Source organism: Anguilla anguilla, chromosome 3 (assembly GCF_013347855.1).
Source record: "Anguilla anguilla isolate fAngAng1 chromosome 3, fAngAng1.pri, whole genome shotgun sequence".
Taxonomy (NCBI): Eukaryota; Metazoa; Chordata; class Actinopteri; order Anguilliformes; family Anguillidae; genus Anguilla; species Anguilla anguilla.
Window position 1 is genome coordinate 39,028,810 of NC_049203.1, and position 15,669 is coordinate 39,044,478.

A 15,669-nucleotide genomic window follows, 5' to 3' on the forward strand; every position below is an offset into this window, starting at 1 on the left:
ATGGTCTTTATTGAAGTCAGAAGCAGCATAGTGAGTATGCATGAAAAATACATTCACTGAAGTTGGTTTATGAATAATTATTCAGTTAAAAACGTATAAAACCCCTTTTAATGGCAAAGCAAAAGTGAAATATGCAGGTTTACATCTGCAACTCATTAAACTTGCATCTTCTTTATAAACAGACATTTAGTGGAAAACATGAATTATGCCAATAAACATGCCAATGAAATTTACACACTACTCACTACATTACTCCGACCACAATTTCTGGCTGTATAAAACATCCATAATATACAAAGAAACAATGGATAACACGGACACATCGATATGTAATATAGTGGTTTTTATTACATATAGTTTTTAATTACAAATACCATAGGGACACACCATAGGCGTGTTCCAAACAAATGTTTTTTCTTTGTTTCACTTTTTAAAAAATGATGATATCATAATTGAGGGCCATTTATGGTGGATACATCTTATATTGTGAATGAGATTACTGGACTAAGGAACCAAAACCAAAAGTGCAATGTCCCTGGGAGCTGGCCAGAGTGCGTCTAGCTTCCTTGCTTTGCATGAAAGTTTTTCTCCTGTTTATGAGTGTTCCAGGAAAAATGGGTGCTCAATAAGTGTGTACTCAAAGCATAAGTGTCAATTTCGGTGTAAACAAGGGGCAAATGTCTGCTCTAATATGTAGGGGGCATTAAATTATCCCCATTAATAATTTCCTTACAGGGATAGTCCAACTTTTTGAGGAATTTGATTTTGGCTATTTAACACGTAGTTAGACAATATTTATGGGCTGCATGCTAACTGTGCTGCCTCTATGAATGGCTGCAGGTGGAAGCAATGTTAGCTTTGCTAAATTAGTGACGGAAATTAGTGATAAACTTTCCAGAATCATAAAAAGCTGAGTTATTTACACTTACATCTTGCATGTTCATAACGAGTAAAAGCCAAAACCATCTGCCACAGGGAGTCATCTGCCACAGGGAGTTTTTCCTTGCCACTGTTGCCTTAGGCTTGCTCCTGTGGGGGTTTAGGCCAGGGATGTCTATAAAGCGTATTGTGACAACTGCTGTAAAATATGCTATACAAATAAAATTTGATTGATTGATTGATTGAGTAAAAGTAAAAACAGTATTTTCAGTGCTTATACTATGCAAACCAATCCAGACATTTCATAAATTCATTACATTTATCTCTGTCTAACTGATGGGTGCCCCTGTTGTAACCAGCTTGTAGTAGGCGCCCTTCTTGGCCATGAGTTCTTCGTGCATCCCTTGTTCGATGATGGCTCCCTGCGACATGACAGCTATGATGTCTGCCGTCTGGATGGTGGACAGTCTGTGGGCTATGACAATGCATGTGCGGCCCTGCCTGGCCTCATCAAGGGCGGCTTGCACCGTCTGTGGAGGGAGAGCATGACATCACTGCTCTCTCAGAGACACATATACACACAAATGAGTGTAAACCTTTGGCATTTACCAAGTGAACAATTTCTAATGTGTATTATGCTAAATGGGAAGTTTCACTGTTTGCACCTTAGCTGCGTTAATAAACAACCGTTCTCAGGTGAATCACAGTACCTTCTCGCTCTCTGTGTCCAGCGCCGAGGTGGCTTCGTCCAGCAGCAGAATTTTGGGGTTCCTGACGATGGCGCGAGCGATGGCTATCCTCTGCTTCTGCCCCCGTGACAGCTGCGAACCCTGAGCTCCGACCTGAGTCTCATATTTCTGCAAAAAATACAGAATTGATGTGAGTGAGGGAGAGATTTGTGTGGCAAAAGGGAGTTGACTTATTGAGAGTAAAAGCATGCTAAAATTGTTATAATGTACTTTGGATTTCTTCATGGGATGAAAGGTTCAAAGCTGCAAATGGATTCTGAAAATTGCTGGCAGTGAGAAAGGGTTTCTAACATTATACTGACATTTGGTAAACTCATCACAAAATCATGCAGGTAAGCTTTCTTTGCTGCCTCGATGGTTTCCTCCATGCTGACGGTTCGTGTGTTGTCTCCGTACTGGATATTCTCAGCGATACTGCAGTCAAAGAGCACCGGCTCTTGGGAGACAATGCCAATCTGTGACCTCAGGAAGGGCACATTGACACGTAAAGAGCTATGGCCATCTATGAGCTAGGAGGAGAAAGAAGCAGCTGTCAGAACCACAAAGAGCACATTCATTATTACATTACAATCACTGGGCTGCAGTTTTTAATCCAGCCCAACGTACAGTGGCAGAGAATATCAGATTTTCTCAAAAAATATAAAAATGTAGTATCACCAAAAAGGAACAGAGGCCCATTTATAATAAATAAGTCTACTGCTAACCTAACAAACAACAATCAATTTGTATTGTAACAAAAGAGATTACCACCAAACATCTTCATCACACACACAAACAAACACACACATATTTATATTATGACAGCAGACAATCCACCCTCCTTTTGTACTTTTGCATTATTCAGACAGATAGAGAGAGAGCGGAGAGGGTAAGAAATAAAGATCGATGAGCGGGGATAACAGCTGTGAAAGTCCCATGGTCTGGGGATCAAACTTATATTGTATACACTGTGAATACTATCACTGTGGTGATTTGTATATGGACCACCCCACAGGAGCAACCCGCAGGACTCCCAGCCAGAATTCTAGTCATTCCACAGCCTGGCATGCTGTTCGAGAGCCTTCTTGCCAGTTGAATTTACACCTCTATAACAGAGTACTTTAATCGAGTACTACCTAACGATAAGAACCGAGAGAGATAAGGACAGGGACTGACCACAGTGCCATGGTCAGGGTCGTAGAACCTCTCCAGCAGCTGGACACTGGTGCTTTTTCCACAGCCGCTGCTGCCCACAAAGGCCAGAGTTTGGCCAGGCTTCACCGACACCGTCAGACCGTTCAGCACCTGGATGTCCGGGCGAGTCGGGTACGTGAACTTGCAGTCAATGAACTCGACCTTTCCCTTGAATGTATCCTGTTGCATAAAGGACAGCTGTGTAAGTTAATGCTGAGCTGTATTAGCAAGTGTATTTACATTTATGGTACTGTGACATTTTTCAATAGACCATATTAATGGCATGACTGATTGGATGATTGACAGTATATTGCCACTGGTTAGATTTTAAAGTGGCTTTCTCTTTTGGCTGGGTAGTCTGTAAAACCAAGAATGATTATTCTGCTTTTGTTGATAAATATTTGGTCATTGATTTGCTTTGTGACATGTTAGGAGAACATTTCTGTCATGGCGAACTCTGAAAGTAACTGTCAAAATTTGGTCTTTACCCCCTGATTTTTATTCATTCTATTGCTGCTATTTGCCTGACCTTATAAGACATAATGAGCTCTATTTTCCAGAATAAATAGTACGGAACATGGGTGTGCTGGGCATGGCTACTGAATTTTGGTATTTTCGAAACCCGAGGCGTGACTGATAATATATTCAGCCAAATCCAGCCCATATTCCACCTGCGCTCTGTGCTTTGAGCTGTGCACTACTGAAAAATCGGAAATTGGGCTGAATATATTATCAGTGGGTGTGCTGTAGCTGGACTCAATCACAGCCAATCGAATGACCTCCTTTCAATTCCTTTATAAGCCATGTGCATACTGTGCTGGCTTACTATCAATTTCCATGGTCTACCACTGAAATGGAAGACAAAGATATGCTCATCAGAAGAAGCTTCTCTCAAGAGGAAACTGATGTTCTTGTGTAGAGTAGAGCTGCCACTTTTTCCAAAAATTTAATTTCAAACAAATCTCGTAAATGACAGAAATTTGTCATTTGACATTTTCTACAGTCAAAACTTCAGCAAACTGTTGCCCAAATGTGGAATTTCTGACTGGGTTTCCAATGAAATCTGTATCTTTATGTTATAAAGTTTATTTGGATACTTTCTGCTGTAAGAAATAATGACTACAGAAACAAAATAAAACCAGGAAAGATCACAACAATAACATGACTTGGTTCGAACTGTTGCTCAAATGAAAGAAAAAATTATAATGCTTGAGTCTGTCACTAATTCACAATGGCATGGCATACTTAAACGAAACAGCTGACCAATCTCCCTTTGGAGGTTAGATGGCAGTTGCCGCTTGCATAAGTTGCAGGTGACTTTCTCCTTGGTTATTATATCGTCTCCAGTGGCATAGAATATTTCCAAATGGCACTCCTGAAGTGCAGGAGAGTTACAGCTTTCCTTGGCTCCTCCATTTGTAATGTACAGCCCACAGGCAACGCGGATGGCATGACCCACATATGGACTTGGAACTTGAACTGGCTCTGACACCGAAATTACAGAGCGCTGCTTGATCATTACTGACACACCCCCAACAGCACACTTCGATGCACAGCCAGTGACCAAATGAACAAATGGTACTTTGCCAGTGTGACAGCTCACCACACACCATGCGCCATCCAGAAAAAGAGCCCAATACACCATTATGGTAATCTGAGTATAGAGAAATCCTTGCTTTTCATCGGTGTATGTAATAATAAATGTTATCCACAGTATTAACAATTTTCTTAAAGATTGCAGCCCTATCCACAGTGCCCCCCTCATGGTGGAACATCAACGTCCCAACTATTTTTCTAGCAGTGCTGTTGAACTACAGGTCTTGCGGGCTGCAGTCAGGGTCTGTAGTATTTGATCCAACCATGGACTTCACCAGCTTATTTCACAAATTATTTTACCACCATGATTCAGGAAGCAGTGGTGGCTGCTGAGATGAAAACTGACGGGTGGGAAGCATCGCCATTAATTGATTATTGATCTCGATTTCTATTTAATAAAAGCTAGCATACCTACTAAGATCTGAGATCTTTTTTGCTAGCCAGTTACAAGCAATGTTGTGCTTGCTTTGTATTTAGCTAACTGTCTACACCACTTGCTAACTCCTTGTTAGCTAGTTCTAACTGGGGAAGTAGTTAATTATTATGTGCAAGGGGAGCAACTATGTACAACCATGTACTATGTTTGTATCTTTACTGAATCTCCTCCTTCCTAGATAGCTAACAGACAACAGTAGCTAAGTTCTTGTGGGCTCAGTTAAACCACCTAATAGCCATGTCTAACCTAGTCAGCTTGATTAGTTATTTTAAGATAATCTTTCCATTAATGAAAGCCTGCAACTCAGGAAAATCATCCAAACTGTAAGGTCTTGTGAGGCGATTGATCTTACCCATGTCTCTCCCTCAGTCTGGTTCATGCTGATTTTAGGGCCTCTGTCCAGAAGTTTAAAGAGCTGTGTTGCCGCTATCTTGGCCTTGGCATAATCTGGGGTGAAGGAGGAGGCTCGTCCCAGGGCTGTGCCACTGATTACAATGGCAGAGATCACTCTACACACACACAAACGCACACACACACATACACACGCATACATGCATGCACACAAACACACACACAGTTAAGTACTTTATGCAGTTTTGTGAATGCAATAATTTTCAAGTATGTAGCCCCCATTTTTCTGTATTTCATTGGTGGACAACTCAGTCAGCAAACCTTTATCTGTAAGACACTGAGCAGAGCATTTAGAAAGCATTGAGGGTAGCTTGGTACTATAACTGCATTCCACCACCCGCACAGTTGTAAATCTGGTGAAAACAATTGTTATGTGACTCCATTATACTATGTTCTCCCGCTATGATATAAATGTAGTGTGTCACAGTCAAAGTTCAGGGCACAACTAACTTACTGTGTCTTTTGTTTGTTCTGGTGATGCACAAAATGATGTCAGTTTGTGAAGACACTCTTTCTTTTGTTGTTTTGTCACTGCAATGGCTAGCTAGCAAACAATGGCTTTAATGTTGTACCAGACCCACCTGAACACAAACATGTAATGTAATCCCTCGTTGGTCACAAGATAGCCGCCGTATCGAAAGGAGCCTGCATATGCCATAAAGATTACACACTGTGCAAATGCAAAGCAGATGGCATATACGTTGGCCTTCTTCTTAGCCGCTCGATATGGAGCCTCCAGTTGCTGCTCGTATAGATCCACAAATGTTTTCTCCTTGGCTAACCCAGCAATGGTCCTAATGTTGGCCAGAGCTTCACTGGAAACCTGCAGAAGAGCAGGAACTCAGAGCCTTATAATATACTTCTGTATTTGTATTAGATCATATTAGTACAGGATGGAATGTAGAGGGATTTGATACAGAGATACAGGGCAGACTGTAAAGCAGAGAGTGACAGAGATACAGGGCAGACTGTAAAGCAGAGAGTGACAGAGATACAGGGCAGACTGTAAAGCAGAGAGTGACAGAGATACAGGGCAGACTGTAAAGCAGAGAGTGACAGAGATACAGGGCAGACTGTAAAGCAGAGAGGGATTTGATACAGGGCAGATTGTAAAGACAGTCATCATGTATAGCAATGCAGGGAAGAATGCAGACTTTGGCTTACCTGACCTGCTGCCTCCATGGCCTTCTTATCTTCATTTGCAAAACCTGTCAGCATTTTGGCCTGGAACACCCCTGACAATCCAATTAGTGGCAGAAAGCAACTGACCACTAGGGTTAGCTTCCAGCTAAAGTAGAACGCTATGATAAAAGATGCTCCAATACTGGTCAAGGAGTTGACAATCATTCCGATCTGTGACCCTGTCGCCTGCAGAAATAACAAGACACATAACTGGTGTCATTTGTTTATGTTTAATGTTTGCACCAATAATAATAATAAAGAGCTTGAAAGGCTACTTCTGGTGGGTTATGCTACTGCATTGACCATTAAGTCTGATATTCTGATGTTTATGTCCTGTGTATAATTGGAAAGATTCCACAGAATGTTTTTCCTGACCAGGAAGTGTACCATATCACTCTTTCACTGTAACTCACTCCTTGGACCATGGATGCATCCGTGGCCAGCCTGGTAGTGAGAGCTCCAGGGCTGTTCATGGGGTCGTCAAACCACCCAACCTCCTGCCTCAGCATGGCCTGGAATCCGAGTTTCCTCAGTTTCCTTGTCAACAGCTCCCCTGACATCCCAAAAGCATAACCCTGCAACAACAACACTGTGGTCACAGGCAGACCACTAAACAAATATTACGCACTGCCAGTGTCCATGGAAACCATACCTGTAGAAACTGAGAGAAGAAGCTCACGATGGCAATGAGGACAAACAGCACACATATTCCATCAATCTGATTCCTTTGCTCATTAAGATCCTGGATGGAAAATGTCTGCAAATGATCAAGGATAAGAAAAGTTGAAAAGCTAACAAGCTGAGATCTCAGCAAGTTTCCACATAATTGAAAGATGCAACTGTGCCTCACCCCAAGGATCTGACTGAATAATATGGCGTAGATGGGATTGACCGCTCCGTTTATTCCAGCGCCTATAGAACCCAGCAGCATGTAGGGCCATTCGGACCTGTTGTACCTCAGAATCCGTGCCACTGGTGCCGACTCGATGTGTTCTTCCCCTTCATCTTCCACTATCTGTCGTCACAAGTTTATTGAGATAGAACGAAGACAGAAAGGTATGATAAAACAAGATACAACAAGGTGATGGACAGTGGTGGACAGTGTAGTTGGTACCTTCTGTTTTTCTCTCTCGGTATCCATATTTTGACTGAAGCTATGAGAATCAATTTGGACGCTTCCAGATATAGCATCGGGAGGGTAACTCTGGGACAGCTGGGAGTGGGATCTCAGACGCAGAGACCTTTGAAAAAGATACATCAGTGGTGTAACTGTAACTTTATCACAAATCCAAACAAAAAAACTACCACTCAATTAAATCTTCATGAATAACCTAAAATAATTCTGTCACATTATTTATTAATATTTTACAATAATTTTTATCCATACACTTTGTCTACTAAGAAGTATGTGTAACACCAAAGTAAGGATAATCCCTGTGTTTTGGAACCTTACCTGCGTTCCGGTCCATAATTCACATTTCTGAAACTGCCCATTCTCTCAATGCCTGGTTCTTCAACAGTTTCGCTATCAGGAGCTAACAGTGAACATCAAATGTATAAGTGTTTGTAATAAAGCGCAACAGGCACATTTAACACTACTACAATGTGTTAATATGTAGATCAGACCCACTCTGCTTTGTCCTGTCTTTGGATGCGTCATGACCTTGGTTCTGCAGTGTGACTAAGGTGAAGTACACGCCCTTCCTGACCAGTAGCTCACTGTGAGAGCCTCTCTCAACTGCCCTGCCATGCTCAAAGCCAATGATGACATCTGCATTGTGGATGGTGGATAGGCGGTGGGTGATGGAGATGGTTGTTCGACCCAAGCGAGCCTGGAAATGTTGAGAGCATAAAGAGTTAGTCTGGACGAGCGCATGTACTTTCCGGGGCAAAAGGGAGGAGCGGCGGCTTCCCTATTGGTTAATCGAACTGTCTGTCTCAGCGTGCCGGTTCTCCTCGCCCACCCCCCCCCCCCCCCAACACACTGTCTGTTCCGTGTGTGTTGCAATCTAAGTCCCGACTGAAACACACCAGAGAAACGGACAAAGCTATCGAGCTAACCCAAATTATCAGCTAAAAACAGAATTGTGGACAAATTTGAAGATTTTAAATCTGTTATATCACAGACTTGCCAAATACATGGCATGACTTCGTTGAAGGACCTTCAGCGTGTGTGTTTGGATACACTGTTATGGAACAGAGATGTATTCGCTTGCTTCCCTACAGGATTTGGCAAAAATTACCTTTTTCAAGCGTGGTCTACGGTATGCTATCAAATAAATACCCAGAACAATGGCCAGAAGATGCAATGGTTTTGATTGTTTGCCCGTTACAATCAATACAATAATTTTCCCCAAATAGTGGCGAACTGATGCGAGTCTGTGGAAAAGTTTGCCTCCGGTATTGTTTTCCGGTGCACATTTCAGACCACGCCTCGCCAAAATTGTCACCACATTTGGCGCCACCCCTCTGCACTCTGATTGGTTGGGAAAATACAACTATCCCAGGAAGGTTGCCTCTTTCGTTTATGCCTAGAACGTCAAGGCATCGACCAGGCTCTGTTGAACAAAGAGACTGGCTCACGAGGCTAATAAAGAGTAAATCTCTTGATGAAGTTGTCAGCAAATTATATTCACCACATTAGTCTGTGGAAACAGCTAGTAAAAATGTACATTTAGATGGAATGCTTTCTTTCATGAATCAATTGTGAATTTGTTATTCATAATTAATTCATAATTTGTTATGAATGAGTTAATGCTGTATATATATAAGAAGAAAACAGCCACCTTATCTAGCGCCTCCTGTACCACAGCCTCACTCTCGTTGTCCAAGGCAGAGGTGGCCATGTCCAGCAGCAATATCCTGGGGTTCCTGACCAGGGCTCGAGCGATGGCTATCCTCTGCTTCTGCCCTCCGCTCATCTGACCCCCTCCTTCTCCCACAAGGGTCTCAAATTTCTGTTTAACCGAAGATGAGACAGTTGGCAACAGATACTTTTACATATTCGCTCAGGGGCTGGGCATCTGCTGTCAGAGTGTCTCTTCTACCTGGGGCAAGTCCATGATGAAGTTGTAGGCGTTGGCCTCCTTTGTTGCCTTCACAATGTCCTCCATGGATACGCCCGGCCTGCCAAAGCGGATGTTCTCAGCAATGGTGGTGGCGAACAGCACAGGCTCCTGCTCCACGATTCCAATCAGAGAGCGGAGCCACTGGATGTTCAGTCCCCGGATATCATGACCATCTAGGGTCACCTGTCAAACAGCAGTGTTTTATAGGTTAAAGCATCTGTCTAATGTAGAAAAGGTTCAAGAAGCTTATTATGTTCCAACATTGTCAGCAAATGGACAAGTTCAACAAAGCTAGTTTAGTACCATGCCTTCCTCTGGGTTGTAGAATCTCTGGATGAGCTGGATGACAGTGCTCTTTCCGGATCCGCTTGGTCCAAAAAAAGCTGTGGTTTCTCCTGCTTTGACCAGCAGGTTCAAATCATCTAATGTCTAAAATGACAGAGCAGGTGGATCATATGTTCACACTCTTTTGCATGGGTCTGTAAAACTGATTTGGGTACATTCCTTATTAACACGTGAGCAAGCCGATAACCGAATACCTTGATTTCTGGTCGTGACGGATAGTTAAATGTGACACTGTGAAATTCTATGTCACCTTTGACCTTCTCTAATTTGTGCCCATCTTCAGAGAAACAGTTAATTTCTGGTTCCTGGAGGACAATGAGTGCATTATTAATATGAGATATTACTGATCATTGGGGTATTTGGTGAGATAAATGGAAGGCAATCTGCCCCACCCTGTCAATAGTGTCGAAGATGCTCTTTGCAGCAGCTCGGCCTGAGGCAAAAGCCTCTAGACAGGGCGAGGCCTGGCCCAGGTTCATGGCAGCCATGAGAACACCGAAGAAAACCTGGGGACAAACACACATGCGCATGCCCCATTAGACACGCACAAACACGCACACACAAACATACATTCCCCCTGTGCATACTCCACAAATACCCCAGACCATCATCAGACATAAACATTGCATCAGGTGAATGGCTTGACAACTTCAAATATATCCCATAATTCCTTAAAATCAGAGGTAATTTGAATGGTGAAATTAGACTGAATTTGCAAACATTATAATGCTAATAACAGTATCTTATAATGCTTGAACATGTAAATATCTGAGTTATGACTGGGGCAGTAGAGTTATTGCAGGATAAGTGTGTGGGGGGAGTGGGGTACCTGAATTAGGCCCCCAGGAGAGAGCTCCTTGGTGTCAATGACCAGCTTTGAGCCATACCAAAATGCCAAGGCATAGCACAGGAAAATGATGCACCAGAGGTAACCTTGGAACAGACCAATGATGGTTCCTTTTTTAACACCCCAGTTCTGAGCCACAACCAAGTTGTTGTCATACCTGCAAAAAGAGCAACAAAGTCCATAACACAAAACATAAACTGTATCTCTTCTATATGACGCATTCAAAAAGAATATATCATTTTCATGTGGAAATGATAAAGGACCTGCGACTCATTCATAAACCAGCTATGACACCATTCTGCCCATAACATGTTACTTTATGAAATCTTACCATATGCTTATGTGTTAACCACATATCAATCAAATGTAGGATTAATGTAGAATAAAAATGTTATTACTCTTTTTTCATTACGCTTATAAAAAGAAGGGCCTGCCCCTGTTTTCTTCAGTTCGGGTTTGTTCATACCTTTGTGTGTAAGTGCCAGACTCTTTCTGCAGAAATCCTAGAATATTTCTTACATGGATATACCTTGCTGTGTCTGGTTATTACAAGGGAAGAATTTTCTTTGGTGAACAAAACAAAATATTGGGGAGTACTTTTACTTTCTGAACCTGGATTTTCCACCTCTGATCACAACAAGCTCATTTAATTGTATTCAGGGCTGCTCATGATCGACGACCCTGATTTAAGTGGGTGTGAATCTCACGTGAGAATATGTGGTGAGAATATGAGGCTCCATGTGGTCAAGTCCCAATTCCTGAATAGCTCATTGCATAGCTAACTGCATAAATACAGCTTAAGCAGCACAAGCCAGGATTGGCTCATGTGGTAGTAAATGTTTCTGCTTTGGTATTGGTGGCCTCACCTTTCGACCTCTTTCTGCTCGCCTCCAAAAGCAACCACGGTTCTGATGGAGGACAGCACCTCGTCCGCCACCGCCCCCGCCTTGGCGTAGGCTAACAGCTCCCGACCGGTCAGCTTGGCCACCGCCTGGGAGCGCAGCGGGACAAATACAGCATTAATTCAAATAATGAACATTGAGATGATATATTCTATGGTAAATTCAGATTCTTCTTTCTGAAACCCCTATTTAAGACCTGCGATTTTGTCTGACTTGAAAATATACATGGAAAAAAGAAAGATAATTTAAAGGTAATTCTTTGCATGCATACATATGCAGTTGCATACATCACTACAGAAATTTAAAGGGAAATGCATAGATAATGCATTATAGATGTATATATGAGATGTAACCTTTATTTAACCAGGGTAGCCACATTGATTGACATTTCTTTTGCAAATGAGCCCTGGCGCTTACATTGCCTTCCTAAAGTCGACCAGTGCTATTCAGAAGATATATGGATAATGAGATGAGCAGGGAACATGACCATTAAACAGAAAATGACACAAGAGTAATTTCTTGGGCACAATAAAACACATAGTTTAATGTATTTCATGGCAGATGCAATAGTTAAACAACAGTTAGCTGGATATGCAGATGAAAATAGTGTTGTTTCTGCACTCCTATAGTATTTATTACCATGGCCATTAATCCAGCTGCAAGGCCTATCAAAGGGCTTGCTGCAATGACCACCAGGGTCAGCTTCCAGCCTCCAAGGAACCCCACCAGGAAGCCGAAGATGAAGGTGGAAATCCGTTCGATGAAGATGGACACCTGGTCTGCAATAGCGTTGTTAATCTTGTTGATGTCACTGAAATGGAAGAACACATAACATTATTCAGTTTACTCTGAATTGGATATGAGTTATAATGGAGCATGCTACACTACAGTTAATGAAAATCCCTGAATAACATGCAAGACACCTAAGGAATGCTATGGCATATTTTCTGCTTATGTGCTATAAAAACTCTTACTGTATCTTCTTATGAATGTGGCATTAAAGTGCAAAGTTTTGATTCATACATGTTTAGTACATTTAATAAAGGAAATTGCATCTTCAATCTAATATCTTCCACTGAGGTTTAAGAAGCCAGGTAGTTAAGTCGCTTGATAATAAAGTAATAGTTGTGATTCGCGCTGTTTCTTCCTTGACTTGATTATGTAAAAATTAATGAATAAATTCAGTTTTGCACTTACTCTGATATTCTTGTGTTCAATTCTCCCACAGAATTGCAGTCAAACCAGCCGATCTCCATGCACATTACTTTCCGGAAGAAAGTCTTCCTGATGGTCTGGATCTGACGGGCTGCAGCTGTCACCCAAAGGGCAATCTAAAACCAGAGCGAAGAGAGAAATTGTAAAAGAGACATTACACAGAGTGAAGAGAGAAACTATGAAAGAGGTGACATTACCACAGAGCGAAGAGAGAAACTGTGAAAGAGGGACATTACCACAGCATGTCCTATAACCCACAATGCACAAGATCAGCAACAGTTTTACAGTGCTTTAGTCTATAACATTCTCAAACAGGTCTTGTAAGTACCAGATCTGTGGTTCTTTGCTATCACACTTTCTGAGTAAGGCTTGATTTCACTTACTTGAAAATAACTAACGAGCATCACAGCAATTCCGATTCCAACAAAGTAATAGGCAAATGTGGTCATCTCGGCCTCCATGTCTACTCTGCAAAACAGAGAACACATTTAACATGGGTTTTTATGTAAAAAAAATTGTCAGCAGTCTTGAGTTGATTCAGTGCAATATCAAGCCTGACCTTCAATATTCCATGAATCTTTACTACTGAAGGAATGATGTTTTGTTGATCATTCCACAATCTATATATGCAGGAAAAAACCTTTCAGAGAATTTTGGGGCAGCCTAGATCTCATTGTGTGAATGACAGTATGTCATTTTCGGAAAGAAAGTTTTCAGAAAAGATGAAAATGCATGGATGGCCGCATTTTTTCTCTTTTACACAAATTGGTATTGAGATAGTTGTAATGTGGGGTATGTGTGCATGAATGTGTCCATGATGTCTTCCAGCTCATAAATTTAAATAAATAAATAAAAATAGTCTGTTCATTCAATTGACTTTCTAATCTTGAATCAGAGTGTTATACATTTGCATCACTTCTGCATTGAATTTGAGCATCTTTGTTGCTCACTTGTGTGGCCATCTTCAGCAGTGGTGTCTAATCAAATATTCTCTCTGGTCAAATGAACCTTGCACAAGAACCAATCAGAATATTCTGCATCTACATCAGGTATTCTACACTTCATCTCTGGTCTTTTGGAATATTCTGCTGTCTTTGATTCTGGAATTTTGGATTACATTGGGACAAACATGCTGTGTTTTCCTTCATTTCTTGTGTGACTGGCCATGTCTGTGACCTTTGTTTTCAGGTAGTTCAACCTTGTCTTTAGATTAGACGTGAATATTTGTTGAAACTTATTACATTTTTAAACATTTAAATTTTCATCTGGTTGAGAGTTGTACATTTTGATAAAGGTTGATCCAACTGTTTGCTCTGCCTATCACCAAATTCAGCAATTTAATTCATCATTGATATCTTTGATAATAATGACCAAATGAAATCAAATAAATATATTTTAAATGTTGGGTAACTTAGGTGTTTCAACTGTTGATGCGTGTGTTCGGTATTCAGAGTACCAGACATCAAGCAAGGGAGTTAACGCTTAAAACTGCTGGGTTCAGGAAACGAAACATATTTCACATAATCCTCACCTTGCTGACAAGTGCGTATTGTATTTTAAGCTGAATAATTCCCAATGCTTCCGAGAACAAACATTCATTTGCACAAGGTTACTCCTGCAAGCACAATACTCTGGCAAGGTATAGGCAGAATAGCAATCTCACAGCCTTGAAGAGAGGGTCATACGACCAAACAATACCCTCACAAGGTGTCATGCTGCCTTCACCAAAGGCCTGTGAAGAGTACGATAATTCACAGTATTTTCAATCATAATGAAACAACACGTTCCTACCACTTCCGCTCTCCAACACTCACCCGCAGTACACGGTGGAGTTGTCTGCCAGTTCCACTATGGAACCGTTGATCCAGGTGACGGTGTTGTTGGTGCATGTTTTATTAGGGTCTGCCAGCTCCTGGAGCTCCAGATCATAGGACACGAAAGTGTTGGTCATGGTGCCGTACACAAGGAGCATTAACGGGGAAGCTGCACCATGGACCAGGGAACACAGACCCCCCACCACCATCATCAGCGTGTCCTTCCATGTTGCGAATCGGAACTAGAAAAAAACCAGATAATTTATGGCTAATCATAGCTTTTTAAAACAGCCTCGGTGTCGCACAACAGAACAAAGATAATGAATATGTTAAAGGATCAATCACAGCATGCAATAGCAAGCACCCAGATGGCCTATAGTTGCTATGCTGTATTTTGAATAATTTTGTTTTGCAGGCTGAAAGATTCTTAGCAAATGAGATACAAATGAATAATTACCAGCTGAAAAAACCCAACAGAGAGCCCTTTGTCTTTTTTCTCTTCAATCCTAGAGGTATAATAAAGAAATAAAAAAGTTGATGTAACTGAAGTTTTTCCATTAAATGAATGAAATAATAATGAAGTAATAAGTGTTTTGCATTTACTCAGGTTCCCTTTGTCGAATAATACATTTTGTCTACAGATCTTAAACCATTCAGTGAGACAAATAGGCAATAATAGAGTAAATCAGGAAGGGGACAACGACTTATTCACGACACTGTAATTGTTAGATAGCTTAGGTGTTAGGCAATGCCTTTTTATTGGGCTACATAAGTGAATGTATTATAAACCTAATCACAATTGAAACAAAATAGCATGTAAGTACAGAATGTTCATGCTAATGGTTTTATTGATAGTGAACTGTCTGTACTGGTGGTGTAATCATCTGTGCAGGTTAATTTTATTGTTCTATACATGTGTAGCTGTAAGAGAAATGACCAGTGAATGGAAATTGTATAGGAATAATACAATGGAATAATTCAATGTTTCACATTGACTTTGTTATGCAGGGTCATTCAGGGACAAAAGCAGTTGCAACAACAGTTTTATATTA

At 41.3% G+C, this 15,669-nt stretch overlaps 1 protein-coding gene across 1 annotated transcript; it reads right to left on the bottom strand.

Moving 5' to 3' along the window:
• Positions 1 to 355: 355 nt before the first annotated feature.
• On the bottom strand, positions 356 to 14,687 carry LOC118222701 (bile salt export pump-like). Its single transcript, XM_035408474.1, has 24 exons — positions 14,618 to 14,687; positions 13,187 to 13,271; positions 12,786 to 12,919; positions 12,228 to 12,399; positions 11,553 to 11,677; positions 10,669 to 10,843; positions 10,232 to 10,345; positions 10,034 to 10,144; positions 9,798 to 9,923; positions 9,474 to 9,677; positions 9,213 to 9,383; positions 8,057 to 8,258; positions 7,880 to 7,961; positions 7,541 to 7,667; positions 7,277 to 7,441; positions 7,079 to 7,183; positions 6,840 to 7,001; positions 6,409 to 6,612; positions 5,970 to 6,067; positions 5,186 to 5,345; positions 2,784 to 2,981; positions 1,931 to 2,137; positions 1,590 to 1,736; positions 356 to 1,409 (listed from the first exon to the last, which is right to left on the bottom strand). The coding sequence occupies exons 2-24, from the start codon at positions 13,262 to 13,264 to the stop codon at positions 1,209 to 1,211; spliced, it is 3,468 nt and encodes a 1,155-aa protein (XP_035264365.1). The 5' UTR covers positions 13,265 to 13,271; positions 14,618 to 14,687; the 3' UTR covers positions 356 to 1,208.
• Positions 14,688 to 15,669: the final 982 nt, after the last annotated feature.

Bases quoted from the DNA above. Each gene is read 5' to 3' on its own strand.
- LOC118222701 (XM_035408474.1), bottom strand. From the start codon at position 13,264: ATGGAGGCCGAGATGACCACATTTGCCTATTACTTTGTTGGAATCGGA. The intron at 11,678-12,227 runs GTAATAAATACT...CTGCGCTCCCAG, and splicing joins CAGCTGGATTAATGGCCATG to GCGGTGGCCAAGCTGACCGG. The intron at 7,962-8,056 runs GTGGGTCTGATC...GTTCACTGTTAG, and splicing joins CAAAGACAGGACAAAGCAGA to CTCCTGATAGCGAAACTGTT.